A 22036-nucleotide genomic window follows, 5' to 3' on the forward strand; every position below is an offset into this window, starting at 1 on the left:
TCTTGCATGTCAACTCAGTCAATGAAGTAGCAATCTTTGAGAACCCTTCCACGAAACGTCTGTAATAACCTGCCAATCCAAGGAAACTTCTCACCTCTGAAGCATTCTTTGGCCTTGGCCAATCTATGACCGCCTCATTCTTGGCTGGATCTACCTTAATCCCCTCCTTACTGACAATGTGCCCAAGGAAAGATACCTGAGATAACCAGAACTCACATTTCTTGAATTTGGCAAACAATTTGTGTTCCCTCAGTCTTTGTAGAACCAATCTCAAATGTTGTTCATGCTCCGACTCTAACTGAGAATAAACCAGGATATCATCGATGAAGAGGATCATAAACTGGTCCAGATAATCCTTGAACACTCTGTTCATCAAATCCATAAAAGTAGCTGGGGCATTAGTCAATCCAAAAGAAATGACTAGGAACTCATAATGCCCATATCTAGTGCGAAAAACAGTCTTTGGTATGTCTCCTTCCTTGACCCTCAACTGATGATAACCAAAATGAAGGTCTATCTTTGAGAATACCCTTTTACCTTGCAACTGATCAAACAGATCATCTATCATTGGTAGAGGATACTTGTTCTTAATTGTTAACTTATTCAGTTCTCTGTAATCAATGCACATCCTTAGAGAACCATCTTTCTTCTTCACAAATAGAACTGGTGCACCCCAAGCTGGAAAACTAGGTCTGATAAAACCCAAATCTAATAGCTCTTGCAACTGTACTTTCAATTCTTTTAACTCAGCTGAGGCCATTCTATAAGGTGCTTTAGACATTGGCTCTGTCCCTGATGCCAGTTCTATCATGAACTCAATCTCTCTGTGTGGTGGTAACCCTGGTAAATCTTCTGGAAACACATCCAGGAATTCACAAACTAATATGGTCTCTTCTGGTCTCATTGGCATAACCTGAGTGATGTCAACCACACTGGCTAAGAATCCAATGCAACCTCCTTGCAATAGATCTTTAGCCCTCAAAACAAAAATCATAGGTATGCGAGTTCCATGCACAGTACCAACAAACACAAAAGGATCCTCACCTTCAGGCTCAAAGGTGACCATCTTCCTTCTGCAATCAATGGTTGCCCCATACTTCACTAACCAGTCCATCCCCAGAATCATGTCAAAGTCAATCATAACTAACTTGATCAAATCCACTGACAACTCGCTGCCCTCCACTGTCACTGGCAAAGATCTGACCCATCTCCTGGATACTACTAACTCCCCAGTGGGTAATAAGGTTCCAAACCCCACAACATAATAATCACATGGTCTACAGAGTCTATCGATAATTCTACTAGCAACAAAAGAATGTGTAGCACCAGAATTAATCAAAATAGTATAAGGGGTTCCAGCACTAAGAAGTTGACCTGTAACTACTGAGGGTGAAGCCTCAGCCTTTGCTTGTGTCAATGCGAACACTCGAGCTAGGGCCAAGCTGTCCATTTTTCTGGGTTCTTCCTTGCTTGCTTTAGGGCAATCTTTCTTGAGATGACCCACTACCCCACATAAGAAGCAGGCCTTGCCCTACACTTTCCTAAATGATGCCTCTTGCACCTAGGGCACTCAGAATAAGTCTTCCAGGCCTCACTGCCACCCTAACGACCAATTGAAATACCACGAGGTCGCCTGTCAGGGCCTGGAGCTGGGAAAGTATCAGGAACCTTCATCTTCTGATCACTGGGGCCTCGACCCCTACCAGAACCCACGAATGGAGGACCTGTCCTCCTCAACCCTCTTCTGGTTGCATTGTCCCGCCATATCTTGTTTTCTGCACTCTCAGCTGTGAGCGCCTTCTCAACCACCTGTGCATAGGTAGTAACCCCAGCCACAGTGGTAATACGAACATCCCGGGCTAATCTAGGTTGTAGCCCTTGGAGAAACCTCTCCCTTCTGGTCCCATCAGTGGGCACCAGGTCCATGGAAAACTTTGCCAATCTATCAAACTTCAGGGCATACTCAGTCATTGATAAACTCCCCTGAAGCAATCTGATAAACTCCTCAGCTTTTGCAGCCCTGATGGCATCATTATAATAATTCTTGTTGAACAGAGTCTGAAACTCTTCCCAACTCAGGGCATTGATGCTTCTTGTCTGGGATATAACTTCCCACCAAATTCGGGCATCCTCCTGAAACATATAAGTGGCACATGCCACCCTCTCATTACCAGACACCCTCATGAAGTCAAAGATGGTGGTAATCATGCCCATCCATTGCTCAGCTTTAGTAGGATCTGCACTGCCCTCAAATACTGGAGGTTGTTGTTTCCTGAAACTTTCATAAAGAGGCTCCCATTTGTTTCCAACCTCAGGCAACTGCTCAACTGTTGGCACCGATACAGGTGGTGCCTCAGGAACACTGGTTCCTGCAGGAACTTGTTGTTGTCTCAGGAGGCAGATTTCTTCTTCCTACCTCAATACTCTGGCATGTAGGTCATTAAACAATTGCTGCCAGTTATCAGGAGCTGGCTGTGGAATCTGACTCTGGTCATTCTCTTGACCCTGACTGTGTATTCTGGCCTTGATCTTCCTGGCCAGCTGATAAATCTGTCTGTCTTGGAATCATTCTTATTAACTTATACCTTGCTGCAATAGTCAATACGACCAGTTAGGTAGTGATAACTAAACCTCTTGCCGCCTCACGGTCCAAGAACAAGCAGATAATCACCCATATTCCACAGTTATACAAATATACAGATGGATACATGATCATAGGATTTAGTATTTAACACGTATCAATTGATAATTCACAATAAACAATACTAGTACGCATGTTCTAGCAATATCAGTACTAATAAGCAAGTTCTTGTTGATGATGTAGTAGTAAAGGCCCAGCCTTATCAAGGTGTCTCATGTAGACATGTAAAGCATTTATACTATATTTAAGCAATTAAATATATAACTACATAAATAGTTACCAAACCATGAGTCGAGCTTGACTTCAGTGATGAGTGTACATGCCCAGCCAGTCTACAAGAACTCTAAACCTTGGCACGCTCTGATACCAAGTTGTAACGCCCTGGTTACTCCAAGATGGTTACTGTGAGCTTTGAACCATGCTTAACTCGCTAATTGAGTCATTTGGTTATAAACGTGCATCTAGGTGTTATTAACAGGCTAAGATGAAAACCTCGATAAAAAAGGAAATGATATATTTTATTTAAAACATAAAAGTGTTCATGGGCCCATAAAAGCGTTTACAAGTTATTTACAATCCAAAATGATCATTATAGTGTAAAATTACAACTCGCCGACCTAAGTGGCAAAAATAGGGCTAACCCCTAGTTCCTTCGAGAAACTTCTTGGCTGTGGTGGTCGAGCGGTCGCATATGTACACATCGCCACTTAAGCTCTCCACTCAAGGCTGAGTTAGATTTTTTTTCCCTTTACCTGCACCACATAGCACCCGTGAGCCAAGGCTCAGCAAGAAAACTCATTACTGCATGTATATAATTTCAGATGATGCTTATGATAATCATCCAGTGCTTATAGCCCTAAACAGATGAGTGACTGATGTGTAAGTCACTAATGTGAGTTCTGCACCCTTAGCAAATGAGTGACCATGGAGCACTAGCTTAAACCAGATGAGTGACTAATGAGTGAGTCATTAATGTAAACCAAATGAGTGACCATGGAGTCATTAATGTGGGTTCCGCACCCTTAGCCATGTGACAAAGCAGTCACCTGGACCTTCTGGCCTTGGCTCTAAGTGACTAGCCATTAGACTAGACAAGCGCTTTTAGTTTTTCTTCGAACTTGAGGTCGGTCAAGCATTAATGCTCATGATGAGTCATTCAATGCTTGTGTCAATTAGATCTAATCTTTTCGGCTTGCGTTAAACACGCTAATAAAATGAGATTACAAAGAATTTGAGTTTTAATTAGGGCATAAAACCCCAACAAAAAGTTATACTACTAGGCTTAAAATCTAAACCACGACCATATAAAATATAAACCATGATCATTTAAAATCTAAATCACGACTCTTTAAAATTTAAACTACTAGTCTTTAAATTTAAACCACAATTCTTTAAAATTTAAACCATAAGGCTTAAAATTTAAACCACATGGCTTAAAATTTTAAAACACAAGGCTTAAAATTTAAACCACGACTTTTAAAAATTTAAACCACAAGGCTTAAAAGTTAAACCATGCGATTAAAATCTAAACCGCTACCATATAAAATATAAACCATAATCCTTTAAAATCTAAACCACGACTCCTTAGAACTTAAATCACTAGTTTTTAAAATTTAAACTACAAGACTTAAAATTTAAACCACAACTATTTAAAATTTAAACCACAAGACTTAAAATTTAAATCACGATTCTTTTAAATTTAAACAACAAGGCTTAAAAGTTATACTACTAGGCTTAACAAAATAAAATATATAGATTTTTAGCTATTAATTTAACTATGTATCTGTTGTGTTTCTTTATTATTAAATATTATTTAAAGATATTAACAAACAGTAAAAAAAGTAGGATATGATGGTTATGTGGGTATAATGAGAACATTCAATATAAATCTGGGTATAAAAGTAAGAGAATTAATAAATTGGTAAAAATTTAAATAGTTATCTAAAAGTGGGTACCTAGTCTAATTTCTTCCTTTCTTTCTCCTAAAATTTCTTGTAAAATAAAACTTTTAGTTTTAATTTTTTTTTATTTCCTCGGAAAATTACAAAAATACTTTCTCTTTATTAAAAAAAAGATATACCTTAGCTTACAAAAATGCAAATTTACTTTATAAACACATAGAGGCCCAAGAACGATTATAAAACCTTTTTTTTCCTTCCAATCTGTAGATTTTTTTTTCTAAACAATATTTACAAAAATAATTATAGGCTGAAATTTTTATAACTATAATTTGTAGAATAAATTTTTAACTAAAAATATATTTTTGTAACAACTGAATTAATTTGTTAATGTAGTTAAACATTCCTGTAACTAATGGTTACAAAAATGCCCATGTTTTAAACAAATCCATTTTTCTTGTAGATTCAATGACGTGGTATGATGGTGAGTAAAAGTACTTGGGTAGATGGGTTTTGTTCTTTATAATCTAACTTCAACGGTGCAAAAAGCTCATTGTTTCAGTGTTGAAGATGACTGGAAATGGAGGTTGAATTATGGGTGTTCATCAAACTGCTTGTGTAACGTCTTGTGTAGCCAAGACCATTATACTGTGTGTTTATAAAGGTGCAAGACTTGCTAATCAAGTCATTTAGTTAGAAACGTGTTATTGAAACTATAATTGAACTAGGGTTAAAAGATTTTGGTCATAAAAGATACATTTCATACATGAGATCCCAAAAAAAAATAGAGTTTAAGGACATTTTACAAAATTCTAGAATATATACAACTACTGACCACTCTAAGGGCAAAATAGACATTTTAGGTTCTCATGTCCCTATACCATCCCTCGGCCGTGGCGTCCGATCAGCTGACTATGTATATTCAGCCCCAGAGCTCTCCAACTCAGGACTGGTCCCCCTTGCCTTTGCCTCTACCTGCACCACGTAGCACCTGTGAGCCAAGGCCCAACAAGAAATCCATAATACAGAGCATAATTGATATTTGTTTACCCAATAAATGGTTGTTGATGACGTGTCAAGAATTTTTGACACGTGGCAGAGATACTGCTCGCCTATCGACCATAAATATTTCTACATGCGGAGATCAAGTTTTATATACGACCAGCTTGGTCGTATACTCCATTCATTTATGTAAAGATTTATACAGTTGTAATGATATCCGAGAATAACTCTTCATTATGACTTTGGCATCCATTTATTAAGGAAAGATATGACTGATTACTTCATGTAATCCTCCTTGAGCCTATAAATATACAAGATATAGCTCAAAGGAGGAGACTTTTTTGATCTTTTGATTTCTTTCTGAATTGCATTACTATTATCCACTGATTGTATTGTTTTCTTCTTCTAAGGTCTGTGAAACTCAGGAACCCTAGTTCTTTGATCACACCTTTGGAGCTCAATATTAATAATAGTATCAAGTGGACGTAGGTCATTACCAATCACTGGGGCCGAACCACTATAATTCTTTGTGTTCTTTATTTCCCATTAGATTGTTCTCCCAAGCTTTGTATTATTTTTCTTTCGTTTTATTGACTCCGTGTCATTGACCAAAACAAGGGTCAACAATATTCAACAGTAAGATATTTCATAAATCATCAATCAGATATACAATAGGTCATATTACCCACATAATCAAAGATATCAATCTACAAGCCAATAATCAGTTATTCAGATGACAAACTTGCCACAATCATCAGTTAAACAACAATAAACATATCACACAATATCTAGGGTCGACGCCCTTAGGCCGAACCCTCTGATTATCCCACTGACTCCGGCTCGCTTAGGCAGAGCCTAGTGATTAAGTACTTAACCTCAGCTACCAATGGTCGAGCCGCGCCCTGTGCGCAAATAATGATTCCGGCACTCTTAGGTCGTTTATCGCATGTCCCCATGGCATTACCATCTTATGACATCACATATAAATATAGAGAACTCTTAGTCCCAACATAATCACATAACCAGGTGCAGTTTCTTACATTTTATTCCGAGCGTTTTGGTTAATATAAACGATCCTCGAACATGATCTCGTCCTAGCCCTAGCGTACACCTAGTCACAATCGTAAAATAGAACCCTCATTAACAATCAATTCCGTAACCTAACTTCGGGACCAATCCCGAGCCCTCGGGAAGCCCCAATTCCACCAAACGGGGTGGTGGAATCGATCCCCGGGTCCCTAAGCGAAAACCCTAAGAAAAATACCCAAAACCCTCTTCTAGAGGCAGGGTAGCACTACAACGCCACTAGGTGAGCGCTACAGCGCTACAAGCAGAGACAAACGCCCCCCAGAAAGCCAAGCATAGTACTGTAACGCTCTAATGCTAGCGCTACAGCGATACAGACATCACCAACAACCCCTCTGAGTTTTTCCTTCGAATTTCCCCGAGCCAAAACTCCATAAATCCCCTCCAAACCTCAACCACACTTAAATTTAAGCCTACCATCCACTACATTTCATCCATCATGACCCAACAACATCAAACTTGGCCACATGCACCATCAAACACAGAAAACCAAGGTTGAGCTTGAAGCTCAAAAACTTAACCAGAAAACCCAAAAATTCAAATGATCAAGCCCAGAGATTATTACCTTTAATGGAGAATCCAACCCTAGGCTGCCCTCTCTGCCCTTCCAGCCTTTAGTTCCTCAAGTTCCCAAGCTCAAATCCTTGAATTCCCATCCAAAGTTCAGATTCAAAGATCAAACATAACAGAATTCAGCCATCCCAAAAAAAAAACTAGAAACCTTACCTTAATTGGACAGTAACTTCAGTTGAACCTTCTAGCTTCACCAAGAACCAAGTCCCAAGCTCTAGCTTAAACCTCCTCTGAGTTTACAGCTTCGAATTCCACAAGAAATGGTGAGGAACAAGGCAAACCGAGTGGGAGAGAAAGAGGTTAACTATGTGTTATGTTTTTTTCTTCTTTCTTTATTTTTCCTTCATTTTCTACTATTTTCTACGACTTCCACTAAGTCTAAAAACAGAACAACCCTTATCCCCTTTTCAACCATCAAATAACCATTTTGCCCTCCCAAATAAACCTAAGTCTTTAAACATACTGAGGGCATTTTGGTCATTTACTCTCAATTCCCGCTAATTCCTCAAGAGGTCCTAATATTTACCACTTATTTCCCGTCATCTAATTACTCACCAATTATTTCCCCCAATGTCTATAAATCTCCAATATATTTCCCAAATTCCCAGAAATACCCCTAGGCTCCCCCGACTCGAGTATAAATCCCCGCTGTGACTATTTCGCTAAACCGCTCACAGGATCACTTTGAGCCACAAGCTGCAAATATATCCACATAATAATGTGGCCTCAACAATTTATTGCAAATAATTACATTTATGCCCTCAGCGGGCCAAAATTACAAATATGCCCCTATAAGCTAAACAGGGCCTAAATGCATACTAATACTCATAATCATGCATCTCATATATACATATAATCATATAAGCATGCTTATGACATAATCATGCTTTTAATCATTTAAATCACACATAAAAAAATTATTCCCTCTTAGCAAACTAATCAAGACCCTTAAATCTCACTACTAAAAAAATTACATGATAAGTCGGTTAAAAACTGACATCTAAATGTTCATAAGTCGGTTGAGAACTGACTTCCCATGTAGTGACATATGATGTAAAAACGTGGTAGGTCAGTTGGCGCCAAACTGACATCTGGTGTAAGACATGGTAGGTCGGTTGCAAACCAACATCTGGTGTAAGACATGGTAGGTCGGTTGTAAACCGACATCTGGTGTAAGACATGGTAGGTCGGTTGCAAACCGACCTCTAGTGTAAAACATGGTAAGTCGGTGTGGCACACCGACCTCTGGTGTAAAACATGACAAGTCAGTTCACAACCGACTTATGATGTAGAGTTCTATTGTCAGTTTTAGTAGAACTGACTTATGGTGTTTTTTTTCTCTTAAAAAGTGTATTATGCCCAAAACAAATCATGTATTTTTATACAAACAAAATGAACAAAACAAAACATATATCACAATAATATAAAATACTAGAATTTGAACTAAGTATCTAAAATAACAAGTCTTAAGTTAATTACAAAATGACTCGCATAAGCATTGTAAACTATAGTTAGGCAACAAAAATGTGTATATCTTCAAGAAAGTCTAAGTTAACATTGTAAGTATAGCTCATTAAAAGTCTAAGTTAACAAAAGTGAGTAGACCTCTGTAGTACTCATCAAATCCATGACGCATTGTGCCCATTCTTCACGTACTTCATTGATCTCATCCTTTGTGTAATAGTTCTTCCCGCCACACTAAAACAAAATTCATTGCATGAGTTGAATTAATATACTTAATCTTAAGGTAAAGCTAGAACTTTAATAATGAATATTTTCACTTACATTACTAGTTAGCCATCGCATTGAAAAATCATTTGTCACGAAGTCCTTCATCATCCTCATAACATAGAACCCACATTGTACTGATTGTAATGGTTGACGAGGACACTTAACTATTCTCCACGCGACTTCTTTAGTTTTTGCATTATTTGTGCGTAAATGTTGAAAGACACTAAATAATAATAACATAAACATTTAGATGTTGTTAATTTTAAATGAATTAAAGAGTATGCAGTTAATTGGTTAGATTTTTACCGAGAAATGAGAGATTTGATTTCATCTGGTGGAAAATTGTGAAGAGAATCCAAGAAATAGCACAATTGGTGATCAAAATCAATTATTATAAGCATCCAATTCTTTCTAACAGAAACACAAAAATATTTCATTATTAATATTATATATATTCACTAACAAAATACTAAAAGTAAAAAACTTACCCCTTATGATATGGCAACAACCACATCTGACCCGGATTTGAATCAATCATATGCTTTGATACCCATTCAACTCGTTCTTCTTCAGTGGATCCAACATTTGATAACCAAATTGGCTCAACAAAACGAAAAAAGTGACTGATCTCTCTTTTCACTAATTGGAAGTATAAAATCCTACATAAAAAATATATCTCTGTTAAATTTATAAAATAAGTTATGAACAAACTTATAATTATTTTAAAAATCTTTGATACCTGATATATAACGATACACATGATGCTCCAATCTCTTCCATTAAGCCAACATGGACTATATCTTCTTGTGAGATATATAAATTATTCTCATGGCCGAATATCTCAAAATCCATCGGAACTTTGATCATGAAACTTGTCTCCACATACTTCACGGTAGTTAATAGACACTTGAGAAAGCGAGGAACCCCACTAGGAATCTTGAAGAGTATCGGGACCCTAGCTTTACTTGACACTACTTCATTTTGACTAGGAAGTCTTTGGGAAGGATGAGACTTCTCTTGTGTCATTGGGGCATTAGGTATTGGTGAACCATTCCTTTTTTGCTTCTTTGTCTTCTTAGGTAGCTTCAACATGAAAGTAACACATGTTAGTCATGAAAAATAAATCAATCACTAAATATAGTTTCTTGTCAATGTCTTACCAAATCTGAATCGTAAGGAATGATCAGATGAGATGGCCACTCAACATAGTGGCCGACAGCATGACGTACTAAAGAAATCTCATCTCCAATAGGAAAAATAAGTTTAGCCTCATCATTGCAGCACTCATCCACTTGCACACGATAGTTACCCTTTCTTAAGTCAACACAATGAATTTTTCCGCTTGTTGCCATTATTCGTCTAATAGCAACAATATCACCATTTTCTGTCAATAATCTAGACTTCTGATTATCCTACAAGCTCAAGATGAGGACAAAATAATATTTATGTTATAATAGATATTTTCTACAATAATAATATGAATAAGTGAAGAATAAAATACCTTTGAAGAAACTAAAGACCCATTTACCACCTCCATTGGCGTAGGGGTCTCACTTGTTGGTGAAACTATCATAGGCAAACTCACTTCACTTCCTTTTAATGATGAAATTTGGTTTGCTAATTCTGTAAACTTTGTCAAAAATAACTCTTGTTCTTGTTCTCGTTCTTCTCTTTCTCGTTTTCGTTCTACTTCAAATTGTTCAGCTTGACTACGTAGTCTTTGCTCAAAGGATTGCTCTAACTTTTTAAAGTCATCTAAGTATTTTTGCGATTGGTGTTGTTGAAATTGAAATTGATATTGTTGAAGTCCACTAAAACCTCCTGCTAGCTTCAAAAAGTAGTCTCTCTGTGTAACGCCACGACTTTGGCCTCTTACTCTACCAAGATGCTTCTTTGTTCCCAACACTTGTGTCAATATATCATTTGTCCCAACTTCTACAAGTGTCCCCACATTTCTCTTATCTAGAAGGTCATCATGCAATATTTAATTTCATAAATTTAGTAATACAATATAATGAAGGATAAAAAAAAAAATCCAAGTTCATATAGTTTACAATATACAATGGCATCTCCTATAAGCTTGTCACGTTCATTTACATAATTTTCTGATGCATCTTTCCTTGCCTCCTTCCAAAGTATAGATCGATCTATTGGCTCATCTGTGCCTAGTTTAGTTTGCTATAACAAAATAAAACTCAATTAGTTATATATTAAACCACTTCAAAAATTAAAATCAATAGTAAAAGCTCACTTACAAGGTCAATTTCTATTTCTTTATAATTGCGTCGTGATGAATGATGAGGATACTCCAAAGCAGCACGCCTCTTTTTTTGTTTTTTACTAAATTCCTAATTCAATTGGAATAATTTAACTTTTCAATAAATTAATATATGAATAAAAAAAATTGAAACTTAGTATTGTACACTTACTTGAAATTCTTTACTTTTTCTTTTGGTGACGAAGTTTTTCCATTCCTCCTCAGGAATGTTATATCTTTTTGGAGGCACATCTAATGCAGTGGGATATGCTTCCAATAAATCTTGGTTGTTAAGGTAAGGAGCTACAAATCTTCTAGTCAAAAATGTTTTGAATGTCCTCCACTTGATGCCTACTGAACTCATCACTTCCTTTCTCATTCCCTCATTAAGATCAAAAGCTAGCTACAAAGTTTAATAATACAAGTCAGTGTAAATAATAATATACAAGTTTAAAAGATTACCTTCAGTCTATGAGCCTTATATTTACATCTTTCCAAACATTCTCTAAAGTTGCAGCAGGAACATCATGTCAATTATCATATGTAATTGACATCGTTGACTTTGCTTGCATCCCCAAATAGCATTGTAACGCTCTCTTCAGAGTTCCAATTGATTGCCCTCTCTTGTTAAACCTTAAATTTATCTTAATCCCTTTGATCTTGTCAGCAATTATTTTTGCCAATCGCACTATCCCCTTAGTCTGCCTACTTTTCTTCTTCTTTGTTGTAAGATCTTCATTACCAGCCTCTTCTACATTGATACCTTCGTCTGCATTGTCTTCAAGTTCCTCTTCGAGATGCTCTTTATGATGGTCCATGATCTTATTAAGAAAAAACAAGTATAAAGATTAGTACATAAAATAAACAAATGATAAGAATATTTTAAATACAAAGCCACTAGGGTGAGACTCAGGTTTGGTCTAGTGGTTATGGGGGTTGGGAATTAGGGTGAGACTCAGGTTCGAAGGTTCGAACCTAGGATCTCTTGTTATTAAGGCTTTTAGTCTCAATTACGCACCAAGTGTGCTAATGATAAAAGAAAATATATTTTAAATAAAAACTTACAATCCAAATTCCATCACAATCTCTTCGAACATATGGTCCAACTATTGATTCAATTCCCTCAAATTCATTGATATTTCCAATTTCTTTCTCAAAAGTTTGAAGTTCGCCAATCTCATAATCATCATCATCATCATCATTAGTAAGTTTGGGTCGTTACAGCCTGCACTGCACCAAAATATGTGGTTTAGAATTCTTCGTGGTGCAGTTACAAATTGTATTTTTACCAAACCAAATGATGCAGTGCGATGTGCAGTTTAAAATTTCATAATTATGTTTTAGAACCCACCACATTGCATTGAAATTAGAAAATTACTAATCTTTTTAATCTATTTTTATTTTTACTTTTTCCATATAATCTTAAGAGCCCAAAATATGTGCACAACCTTTAGTTATAAAATTTATTATCAACCTTTGTCATAAGCTATAGAATTTTTATTATGATGTTCAATTGTTAATTTAACTTATCAAATGTCAAATTATATGGTGATGGGTGTAAACCGCCCTTACTATACCATATTTTTAGGGAAATTTCACTATTTATGCATAATAGTGGGTATAATTACTAAATAATACTAGCACTAATAAATTTTTCAAATTGGTGCTAAACTTTCACCAAGTACCAAAAATAACCCTCTCATTTTTTTCCACTCAAATTTTTTCCCACACAAACTCTCTCAATCCCCGAAACCCAAACCCAATCCGAAGGAAACCAAAAAACCCCAAAAATCGAAGGAAACCCTCTGCGATAACCATCACCGTCGATCTCAGGCTCTCTCATTCTCTTCTTCAAAGTCGGCCTGTCGAACCTGTTGAGCCAACGACGACAACAAAGCTCGAAACCCACGTCGTCGAACCGGTCGAACCCATCAATCGAACCCATTTCTCATTAAGGTATATTCTTGAACCCTCGTGATTATTTTTATTGTTTTGATTCCTTTGAATCTGGTGGTGTGGAATGGGTATGGTAGTTCTTTGGTCTGGGTTTTTCTGTGGTTTTTTCTGGGTTTGAACCAGTAGCTCGATAGGTTCGATAGAAGATCGATGTTATCCAAGGTAATATATGAAACTAGCTCGATAAGGTAGTTTGAATGGTTCGACGGTGGATCGATAAGAGCTCGATGGATTTGTAGTATTAGGTTAAAATGGCTCGAAGGTTCGATAAGGTTCGATAGAAACTCGATGTTATCCATGGGTAATATATGAAACTAGCTCGATAGGCTCGATTATGGTTCGATAGTAGGCTCGATAGGGTAGTTTGAATGGTTCGATGGTGGATCGATAAGAACTCGATGGATCGGTGGTATTAGGTTAAAAGGGCTCGATAGGTTCGATAAGGGTTCGACAGTGGGCTCGATGGATCTGTGGTATTAATAAACAGGGCTCGATAGGTTCGATAATGGTTCGATAATAGGCTCGATGGTTATTTATGTAGACAGATTTTTCTTAGCTCAATAGGCTCGACACTGGCTCGATAGTGTATGTTTCAGCTCGATTATAGCTCGATAGAGCTCGATGACAGCTTATTTCAGTTTTTTGATGAATTTTTTTTGAATTTTTTCTTGATTATGTTTAGCATTATGTTTTCTTACCAATTTTTTTTCATGTGTTGTTGCATATGCCTAAGTTGCTTGTTTCATTCAGTGATCACTTTCCTGGTCGAGTGACATATCGGGGTAGTAGTACTTTAAATCACATTAATACTAGGTTTGTGGAGCTCGAGTTGCTTGAAAGGGCTAAGGGATCCCCTTTCAAGAAATACTTTTTGGCTTCGGAGTTTAATTTCTCTGGAGTCTTGGTGCATCAATTATTGCTGAGGAAAATCGCCAACAACAACGAAGATGAGGTACATTTTTTCTTGGGGTCAAAGTCTTGTAGATTCGGCATGGGAGAGTTTGCCCTGGTGACGGGGTTGAATTTCAATACCTTCCCGTTACCAGAAGAGTTGGAAGGGCGTAATCTCAACGACCGGTTGATAAAGGAGTATTTCAACGATGCTGAGAAAGTAAAGCTCTCACAGGTGGACCATGCTTTCAAGACTTGTACGGTTGTGGAAGATGTGTACAAGCTTGGTCTATGTTTATTTGTTGAGGGGGTTCTGAATGCCATTGAGGGCAAGTTTCCCATTTGGCGATATATTCTGAAAATTGTTAAGGACGTAGAGTACTTATTCAGCTATCCATGGGGGAAGTACTCTTATAAGAGGCTATTGCAGTCTTGTAAGAAGGACATGGTGAAGCAAAAGGCCAACTATGATGCCAAGAAGGATGCCAAGGTGCAGCAAGAGTCCAAGTACAGTATGTATGGTTATGCCCCGACCTTACAGTACTGGGCATATGAGGTTATCCAGCAGCTTGCGACGGAGCTTGTTGTGAGCTTGGGAAACATGGTCCCGAGGATTCTTAGTTGGTCTCATCGGAGGAACAAGGATTTCACCAAGTCTGTCATCGCACCGATATTATTGAAGAAGAATGTAAGTTATATTTTTTTTATCTATATGCTTATCTTTTATCATTATTTGAGTTAACCAAATGTTTTATGTTGTTTGCAGTTGATTGTCCTTCCGATGTTGAAGTCTTGACCAGCAGAAAAAGACTATCATTTGTCTTTGACATAGGGAGATCTTCCCCTTTTATCCTGGGCTTGGCCAAGATCCCTCGGAGGCTGATGAGGAGGAGGATGCGACTTTTGAGAAAATCGCGGAGATAGTTTATCAGGCAACCGAGGCAACCAAGATATTTGATGATGCTGCCCCGGGGGAGGAGGTTGCAAGTCCCACCTCTCCTGTTGCCCCAGACTCAACGTCAGCGTCAGCCCCAACACCAACCCCAACATCAGCCTCAGCCTCAGCCCCTGAGCTCACCGACTTGATTGAGCGGTTGGACAGAGTCGAGGGTCAACAGGAGACCCTCCTGAAGAACCAGTCAGTGATCTTGGACGTAGTCAGTCAGATCCTTACATTTATTAAGGAGAAACCGAGGGGCTCCAATGAAGATTCAGAATCAGAGTCATTGGATATTCCTCTAGACTATGTTGATGATCCAACCACGCCTCCTACCATCATTGTGACACCTGATGCTGGGACTCCAGGAGTCATTATTGTCAACCCTAAGGATGTTGCTGGGGTTCAGTTTCAGAGGATTAGACGCCAAAGACACAAGCCAGATTGGTTTGAGGATAAAACCGATCCCACGAGGAAAATACCTCGCACTGATGCAGCTGCACCAGCAGAGGAGGCTACACAGGTGCTGGACCCTCTCAAGAAGCCAAATCCCAAACAGTATAGGACAATGTGCAAGTGGCTGCTTGGAGACATGCCCAACAAGACCCCGAGGGATGTAAAGACTGGGAATCACGGTCCAACGTGGTTTCTGACGTGGAAGACACCTTATTCGTGGCTCAATGATGGGGTAAGCCATTTATACATGTTCTGTTTTTACTGACTCGATATGAGCTCGATAGGAGCTTGATGGGCGTTTCCAGGATCGATGTGAGCTCGATAGGAGTTTGATAGGGATGTTAAAATAGGGTTGTTGTTTACTGTTTGAGCTTAGCTCGATGTGAGCTTGATAAGAGTTCGATAGGGATGTTAAAATAGGGTTGTTGTTTACTGTTGAGATTAGCTCGATGGAGCTCGATAGGAGTTCGATAGGGATGTTAAAATAAGGTTGTTGTTTACTGTTGAGATTAGCTCGATGTGAGCTCGATAATAGTTCGATAGGGATGTTAAAATAGGGTTGTTGTTTACTGTTTCAGATTAGCTCGATGGAGCTCGATAGGAGTTCGATAGGTATGTTAAAATAGGGTTGTTGTTTACTGTTTGAGATTAGCTCGATGTGAGCTCGATGAAGCTCGATAGTAGTTCGATATGAGCTCGATAGTAGTTCGATGTGAGCTCGATGGAGCTCAATAGTAGCAATTTATGATGGTCGTTGCTAACTTTTTTTTATCGTACTCTCTTTGTAGCATATTGATGCGGCAGAACACATGCTTCGTATGCGTCACAATTATTTTCCCAATATATATATATATATATCGACAGAATGCTGTTGTGATGAACAGTTATTTCTCACAAGTGATACCTGCCCGATATGATCAGTACAAAAAAACAGCCGGCAAAACAAAGTATACTTGGGATTCTGACGTTATGTCCATGTTGACCGACATTGAGCAGCAATTTCTGGCATCTTGGGGAGGAGTTGAGGATGTATATTGGTTCCAGAACTATGGACAACAACATTGGTTTGCCATTGAGGCTTCCATTTCTAGTTGGACCCTGACTGTTTACGATTCGGACAACTCAGTGATTAGTGACGCAAAGCTTGATGAAATTATGAGTCCATGGTGCTTTTTGCTTCCTTCTATATTAATGCAGAGTAAATTGTTTACTGATAGCTTGATGTTGAAGATTCCATCAGCAGGAAAGATGTCGCATCAGTTCACATGGCGTCGCAAACAGAAACACGAGCTCACTCAGTCAAAGAGAAGGTAACAACCATCATCTTCATACTAAATTTGTTTCTAACTAAAATTATAGTAATGTACACTTAATGTTTAATTTTTTTTTACAGTGGGGATTGTGGTGTGTATGCTGTCAAGCATATTGAGCATCTAATGGTCGGTCTTCCATTGGAAACTATCTGCGATGAAAATATGGAGGTGTTCAGGAACAAGTGGACCACAAACTTGTGGTATCAAAATTTGTTACCTTGATGATTGTATATATACAGGGTCTTTACATGTACAGTTTCTTGTTCACATTTTTTTATAACTTTCATGGGTTGTTATCGAGCTAATATCAAGCTATATTGAACTGTTATCGAATTGTTATTGAGCAATATCATTTTCATATCGAACCATTATCGAATTACTATCAAGTTATATCGAGCTTCAATTGAGCAATATCATTTTCATATCGAACCATTATCGAGCTACATATTATCGAGTTCATGACGAGTTTACATCAAGCTTAACATAACTTTTAAGAAAAATCAAATAAAAAAGGAGGGAAAACAAGCTAGGTTATTAATACAACAAGCCCAAATGGGAAAAAAGAGTTTATAGCCTAGCTTTGCATGTAGCCCTGTTGTGGCCAAGACCACCACACATGCTACACTTGCGCTCTTTGCGAATGATTTCGCCACTCGATGGGTAGCGGTTTGTCTTCCTTCTTCCCACCTTATTCTTCTTAGGTCGACCAACTGGTTGTTTTTCAACGGGAACCCCAACTTGCATTTTCTCTATGTTCTCGGGAACTTCCCAATCATCCTCGTTACCAGTTGGGTAAATTGTTTCTTTGTAAGACTCTCTCCACATCTCAATAGTGTAATATGGTGAACACAATGAGTAAATGTTGACACTGCGCAAGATGGCCGCAGCCACACCATGAACACAAGGGTAACCTATTATTTGAAACTGGCCAACTCAAGAGCATGAATAATGCTAGCATGCCTGTCTCCTATCGAGCACATATCGAGAAAACCTAAATCTATCGAGCTATAATCGAGCTCAAATATTGTAGGGTCCAATCGAACCCTTATCGAGTTTCCATCGAGCACAATCGAGCAACAAAACCTAAACCTATCGAGCTATATCGAACTGTTATCGAGCTACATCGAGCTCATAAAAGACCTTCTTCTACATACCATTGAGCTCATATTGAACCGTTATCGAGCTCCCATCGAGCAAAAAAGTTGCAGAAAACCCAGAAAAACGCAGATCGCGGAATCTCTCTAAAAATCCTAAAAAATACACCAATATAGGCTCAAGTCTGTTCAAAATAGCCAAAAAAATGTAAACAAATTATACTCAACATATAAAATTTACAATCTTATTACCCATGGTTTTTCTCATCCAAAAACTCTCAAAATAGATGTTGCATTCGATATTGACGACTTCACAGAGACAATGGAGATGGCTAACAATGATTTTGACAAGAAAATTATACAAATTTATAGGTTTTAGGGATGATTTCGTGAGAATGAGAGAGAGAGGAAGAAAATGTTTTATGATTTTTTGATATAATGAGAGTGATATTTTGAGTATAGATGAATGTTTAGCATCAAATTGAAAATATTAATAGTACTAGGATTTTTTAGTAATATTAAGTATTATTTGTGAAATTTTCTTATTTTTATTGTGAGGTGTAGTGCGGTTTTATGTCTATGTAGTATAGGTACATTTTAGAAAATTGCTCAAATCATACGTGAGATGTAATGCAATAAATTGGTATAAAAAATGTATTACAAGCACACCTGGATTGAACGTGGGAACACAGCAAGTTTCAACTAACCACCCATGGCACCCCGTTGCTAGTGAGAATATGGGAATTGGGGGCTGGGAGTTTCGGCCGTCGATGATCCTTAATGGCGGTGCATACTGGGCAGCGGTGATAAGCATGGAAATGGTTGAAGAAGAAAACAAAGAGGTATTTTTGTAATTATTTTGGGATACAATATAAAATGAATTTTTTTTTTCACTGATTAAAAAAAAGGTGAAGTAAGTAATTTTTCCACTTTTTTTTTTTGGTCAATTAAACTTTTAAAAGGTCAGAAATGAAATGTATGTTTAATATATATTTGGTATTTTTATAAAAATCTTATTTTTGAAATATGCAAATTGAAACCGTAATCTTGAAAAATATTAAACAAAGGTGAGTTTTATTGGAAGCCCAGTGAGCTAGCCCAGCCCAGTGATACCGTAATAGAAGTGGACACACTAGTAATTTCAGTCAAACTTTATTATATATTTCTGGTTTGGTCCTCCCTCATCGTAAACCCTAGAGTCGCCCCCTCCATTTCTAACACACAGGTTTTTCTCTAGCTCTCTCCCTTTTTCTGTTTCTTCTGGTTGCACTTTGTATCAGTTTTAATACTGTATATGTGTTTATTTTGTTGCAATTAGGGTTTCATATTGATCAGTAAGAAAAGTTTCAGCTTGCAATGGCTCCTAAAGGTACTAATTTCTTCCAATGCTTTCTTTTGTACTCTATACTTTATTGATTTCCATTTTCTATGCTTGTTATTATTTATTGGATTTTCTGTTGTAATGCATTAGCAGATTACTTTTAACGTTCATTAGTTTCCACAACAAAAATTAGTAAATGATTAAGCATTGCTTCATTTTCTAGGAAATCTTGTTAGTTTGTGTGTTCGTATGAGAAACTTGATTCCTTTGTAGGCTTGTGAAACGTGCTTTGATAGTTTCGTAATAGTTAATGCGACCTTTACGACGGCTTTGGCTTTTGGGGTCTTTGTTTTTCGTACTCAATTGTATATAAAAATGAGGATGGGAGAGGTACTAATTTTAGTTGAAGAAAATATATAGGAGGTAGAGGGCTTTAATTTTAGTGTCTTTGGCAAGGAATGAAAGAAAGAACAAAGTAAATAGGTGTAAGTTAAGGGTAATGCTGCAAAGGAATAGAAGTGATAATTTTTTATTTGGTGTGGGAGCTGTTTTATATATTCAGGTTGTGTAACATTAGAAGAATACTGATTCAGATCTTCGATGAATCTTTTAGTTTATAATAGTTGAGTCAGTTTTTTTATATCAAGAAAGGTTTAGCTGATTTAGATTTTGTTTTGATGGTTTCTTTGGCCGTAACTTTGTGCTTGAGGAATCATGTTGACATTGGATTTCATAGACAAATAGTAGAACTACTGCTGGTTAATAGATATGCTTTTAGTTTGTATCTCTTATGGGCCAGGAGATAGTTGAACAGAGTGTCTGGATTTAGTTTTCAGTATACTTGTATATTGCAATTAGGTCTTGGTACTGTTGTGAATATCTCTAGTATTGTTGGTACGGAAATGCAATTAGGTCTGGAACTAGTTATATTGCAGTACTAGTGTGTTTGCAATTAGGTTAACATTCGTGTATTTTGTTACCAATGTGTGTGTGTTTTCATTTAGTGGACAATGGAATGATTGTTATAACACGTGCTTATTTCATAGTTCTCTTCCCTCTAACCATTGCATATCCTGTTCAGCTGATGGCTCGAAAAAAGCTGATCCAAAGGCACAAGCCTTGAAGGCTGCAAAAGCAGTGAAGTCAGGTCCGACTATTAAGAAGAAAGCTAAGAAGATCCGAACTTCAGTTACCTTCCATCGGCCGAGGACATTTAAGAAGGAAAGGAATCCCAAGTATCCTCGTGTTAGTGCTCCATCAAGGAACAAGCTTGATCATTATGAGATTCTCAAGTATCCTCTTACCACTGAGTCTGCAATGAAAAAGATTGAGGATAACAACACTTTGGTTTTCATTGTTGACATTCGTGCTGACAAGAAGAAGATCAAGGATGCAGTAAAGAAGATGTATGACATTCAGACTAAGAAAGTGAATACATTGATCAGGTAAGATTTTAATTTGTTTTATTTACATGTGGAATGATCATGCTCCCTTCTTTCCTGTTTATGTTTATAACATAATTTGATAATCGTGTCCAGGCCTGATGGTACCAAGAAGGCTTACGTTAGATTGACCCCAGACTATGATGCTCTTGACGTTGCTAACAAAATTGGAATCATCTAAGGTAGTTTTGTAGCTTTTCTCATTAAGAATTTCAATTTTGTTTCCATTTGCAAATGAAGTGCAATTTTACCAGACTTTGGTTCAATTTGAAGTCGTAATCTTTTTCTCTAAGTGGTTATTGTTTCGGTTTGCTGTTACAATTGACATTGGAATACAAAATTAGGTTTGCGTAATTATTTGGTTAAACTCTGGGAGTTTAAAAAATGATTGATCAACTTTAGCGAACTTGAACAAATGGAGCCAATCGTAACAGGACTCGTTTGATATTTTAATGAACTTGAACCCCAAGGGGTGGTGTAGCTGTGAGGACGATTAAACTCTGGGAATTGCTCCAGGGTTCGAATCCCCCTATACTCAAAAGCTTGGGGCCAATGTGAGGTCTCCCTGTTGAACTGACAGGGCCCACAAATAAAAAGAATTATTTTAATACTTGTTTATCTGATTGAGCGTTTCGTCATCAAGCGTGTGAGCAATTAAATTAAGCCTTTATAATTAACATTTCAACTATTAAATTAAGCCTTTCTAATTAACATTTCACCTAAATTCTAATTTTTGTATGAAAAAAATTGATTTTTTATACCACAGATTACGGTGAATGAAACCTTTTTTTTTCTTTTTTTTTTTTACCAAAATAAAGGTCTACGTAAAAAAAATAATAAATAAACGATGAGATTTTTTTTAAAGTAATAAACTATAAGATTTAAATGCTATAATTTAAGAATTTGGTCTTTCATATTTTCTTGACTAAATTGTAAAACAATAAAAGAAAAAAAAAATTAAGTTTTACTCTATTCTTTGAAATACATTTTTTTTTATTTTACATATAGGTTTTACATTATACTATATATTAGATTTTTTTATATATTTTTCTACATCATTTAAATATTATATATTTAAGCATATTTTATTAATTAAAGTAAAATAAAATAATTAAAAATAATAATAATAATGGGAGAGAAAACTTATAAAGAAAAATAATAATATTAAAATATTATATAAATGCTATGTAAATATAGATATGAATTAATTGGAATTTGTGCATAACTATTATAAATATATGTATAAATGAACTGATGAAATATGTTTTTGTGAGTTTTAGCTAAATATTATACAGAAAGTGTATTACAAAATACACCACCAAAATATATTATTTTATAATTTACCTCAAACTTTTATCTTATATCATACATCAGTTTCTTTATTTTTTATGTACATTATTTAAATATTATATTTTAAAAAAATATTTTATTCATTTTA

The 22036-nt window shown here is 36.7% G+C and overlaps 2 protein-coding genes across 2 annotated transcripts; one reads left to right on the forward strand and one right to left on the reverse strand.

Annotated features, from left to right (window-relative positions):
• Positions 1-8781: 8781 nt before the first annotated feature.
• LOC133791533 (uncharacterized) lies at positions 8782-9332 on the reverse strand. Its single transcript, XM_062229452.1, has 3 exons — positions 9238-9332; positions 8986-9154; positions 8782-8898 (listed from the first exon to the last, which is right to left on the reverse strand). Exons 1-3 carry the CDS (start codon positions 9330-9332, stop codon positions 8782-8784), a joined length of 381 nt encoding a protein of 126 aa, XP_062085436.1.
• Positions 9333-18957: 9625 nt separating this feature from the next.
• Positions 18958-20952, forward strand: LOC133791012 (large ribosomal subunit protein uL23-like). Its single transcript, XM_062228894.1, has 4 exons — positions 18958-19060; positions 19154-19204; positions 20238-20601; positions 20695-20952. The coding sequence occupies exons 2-4, from the start codon at positions 19192-19194 to the stop codon at positions 20777-20779; spliced, it is 462 nt and encodes a 153-aa protein (XP_062084878.1). The 5' UTR covers positions 18958-19060; positions 19154-19191; the 3' UTR covers positions 20780-20952.
• Positions 20953-22036: the final 1084 nt, after the last annotated feature.

This window comes from Humulus lupulus, chromosome 7, assembly GCF_963169125.1.
Source record: "Humulus lupulus chromosome 7, drHumLupu1.1, whole genome shotgun sequence".
Lineage (NCBI taxonomy): Eukaryota > Viridiplantae > Streptophyta > Magnoliopsida > Rosales > Cannabaceae > Humulus > Humulus lupulus.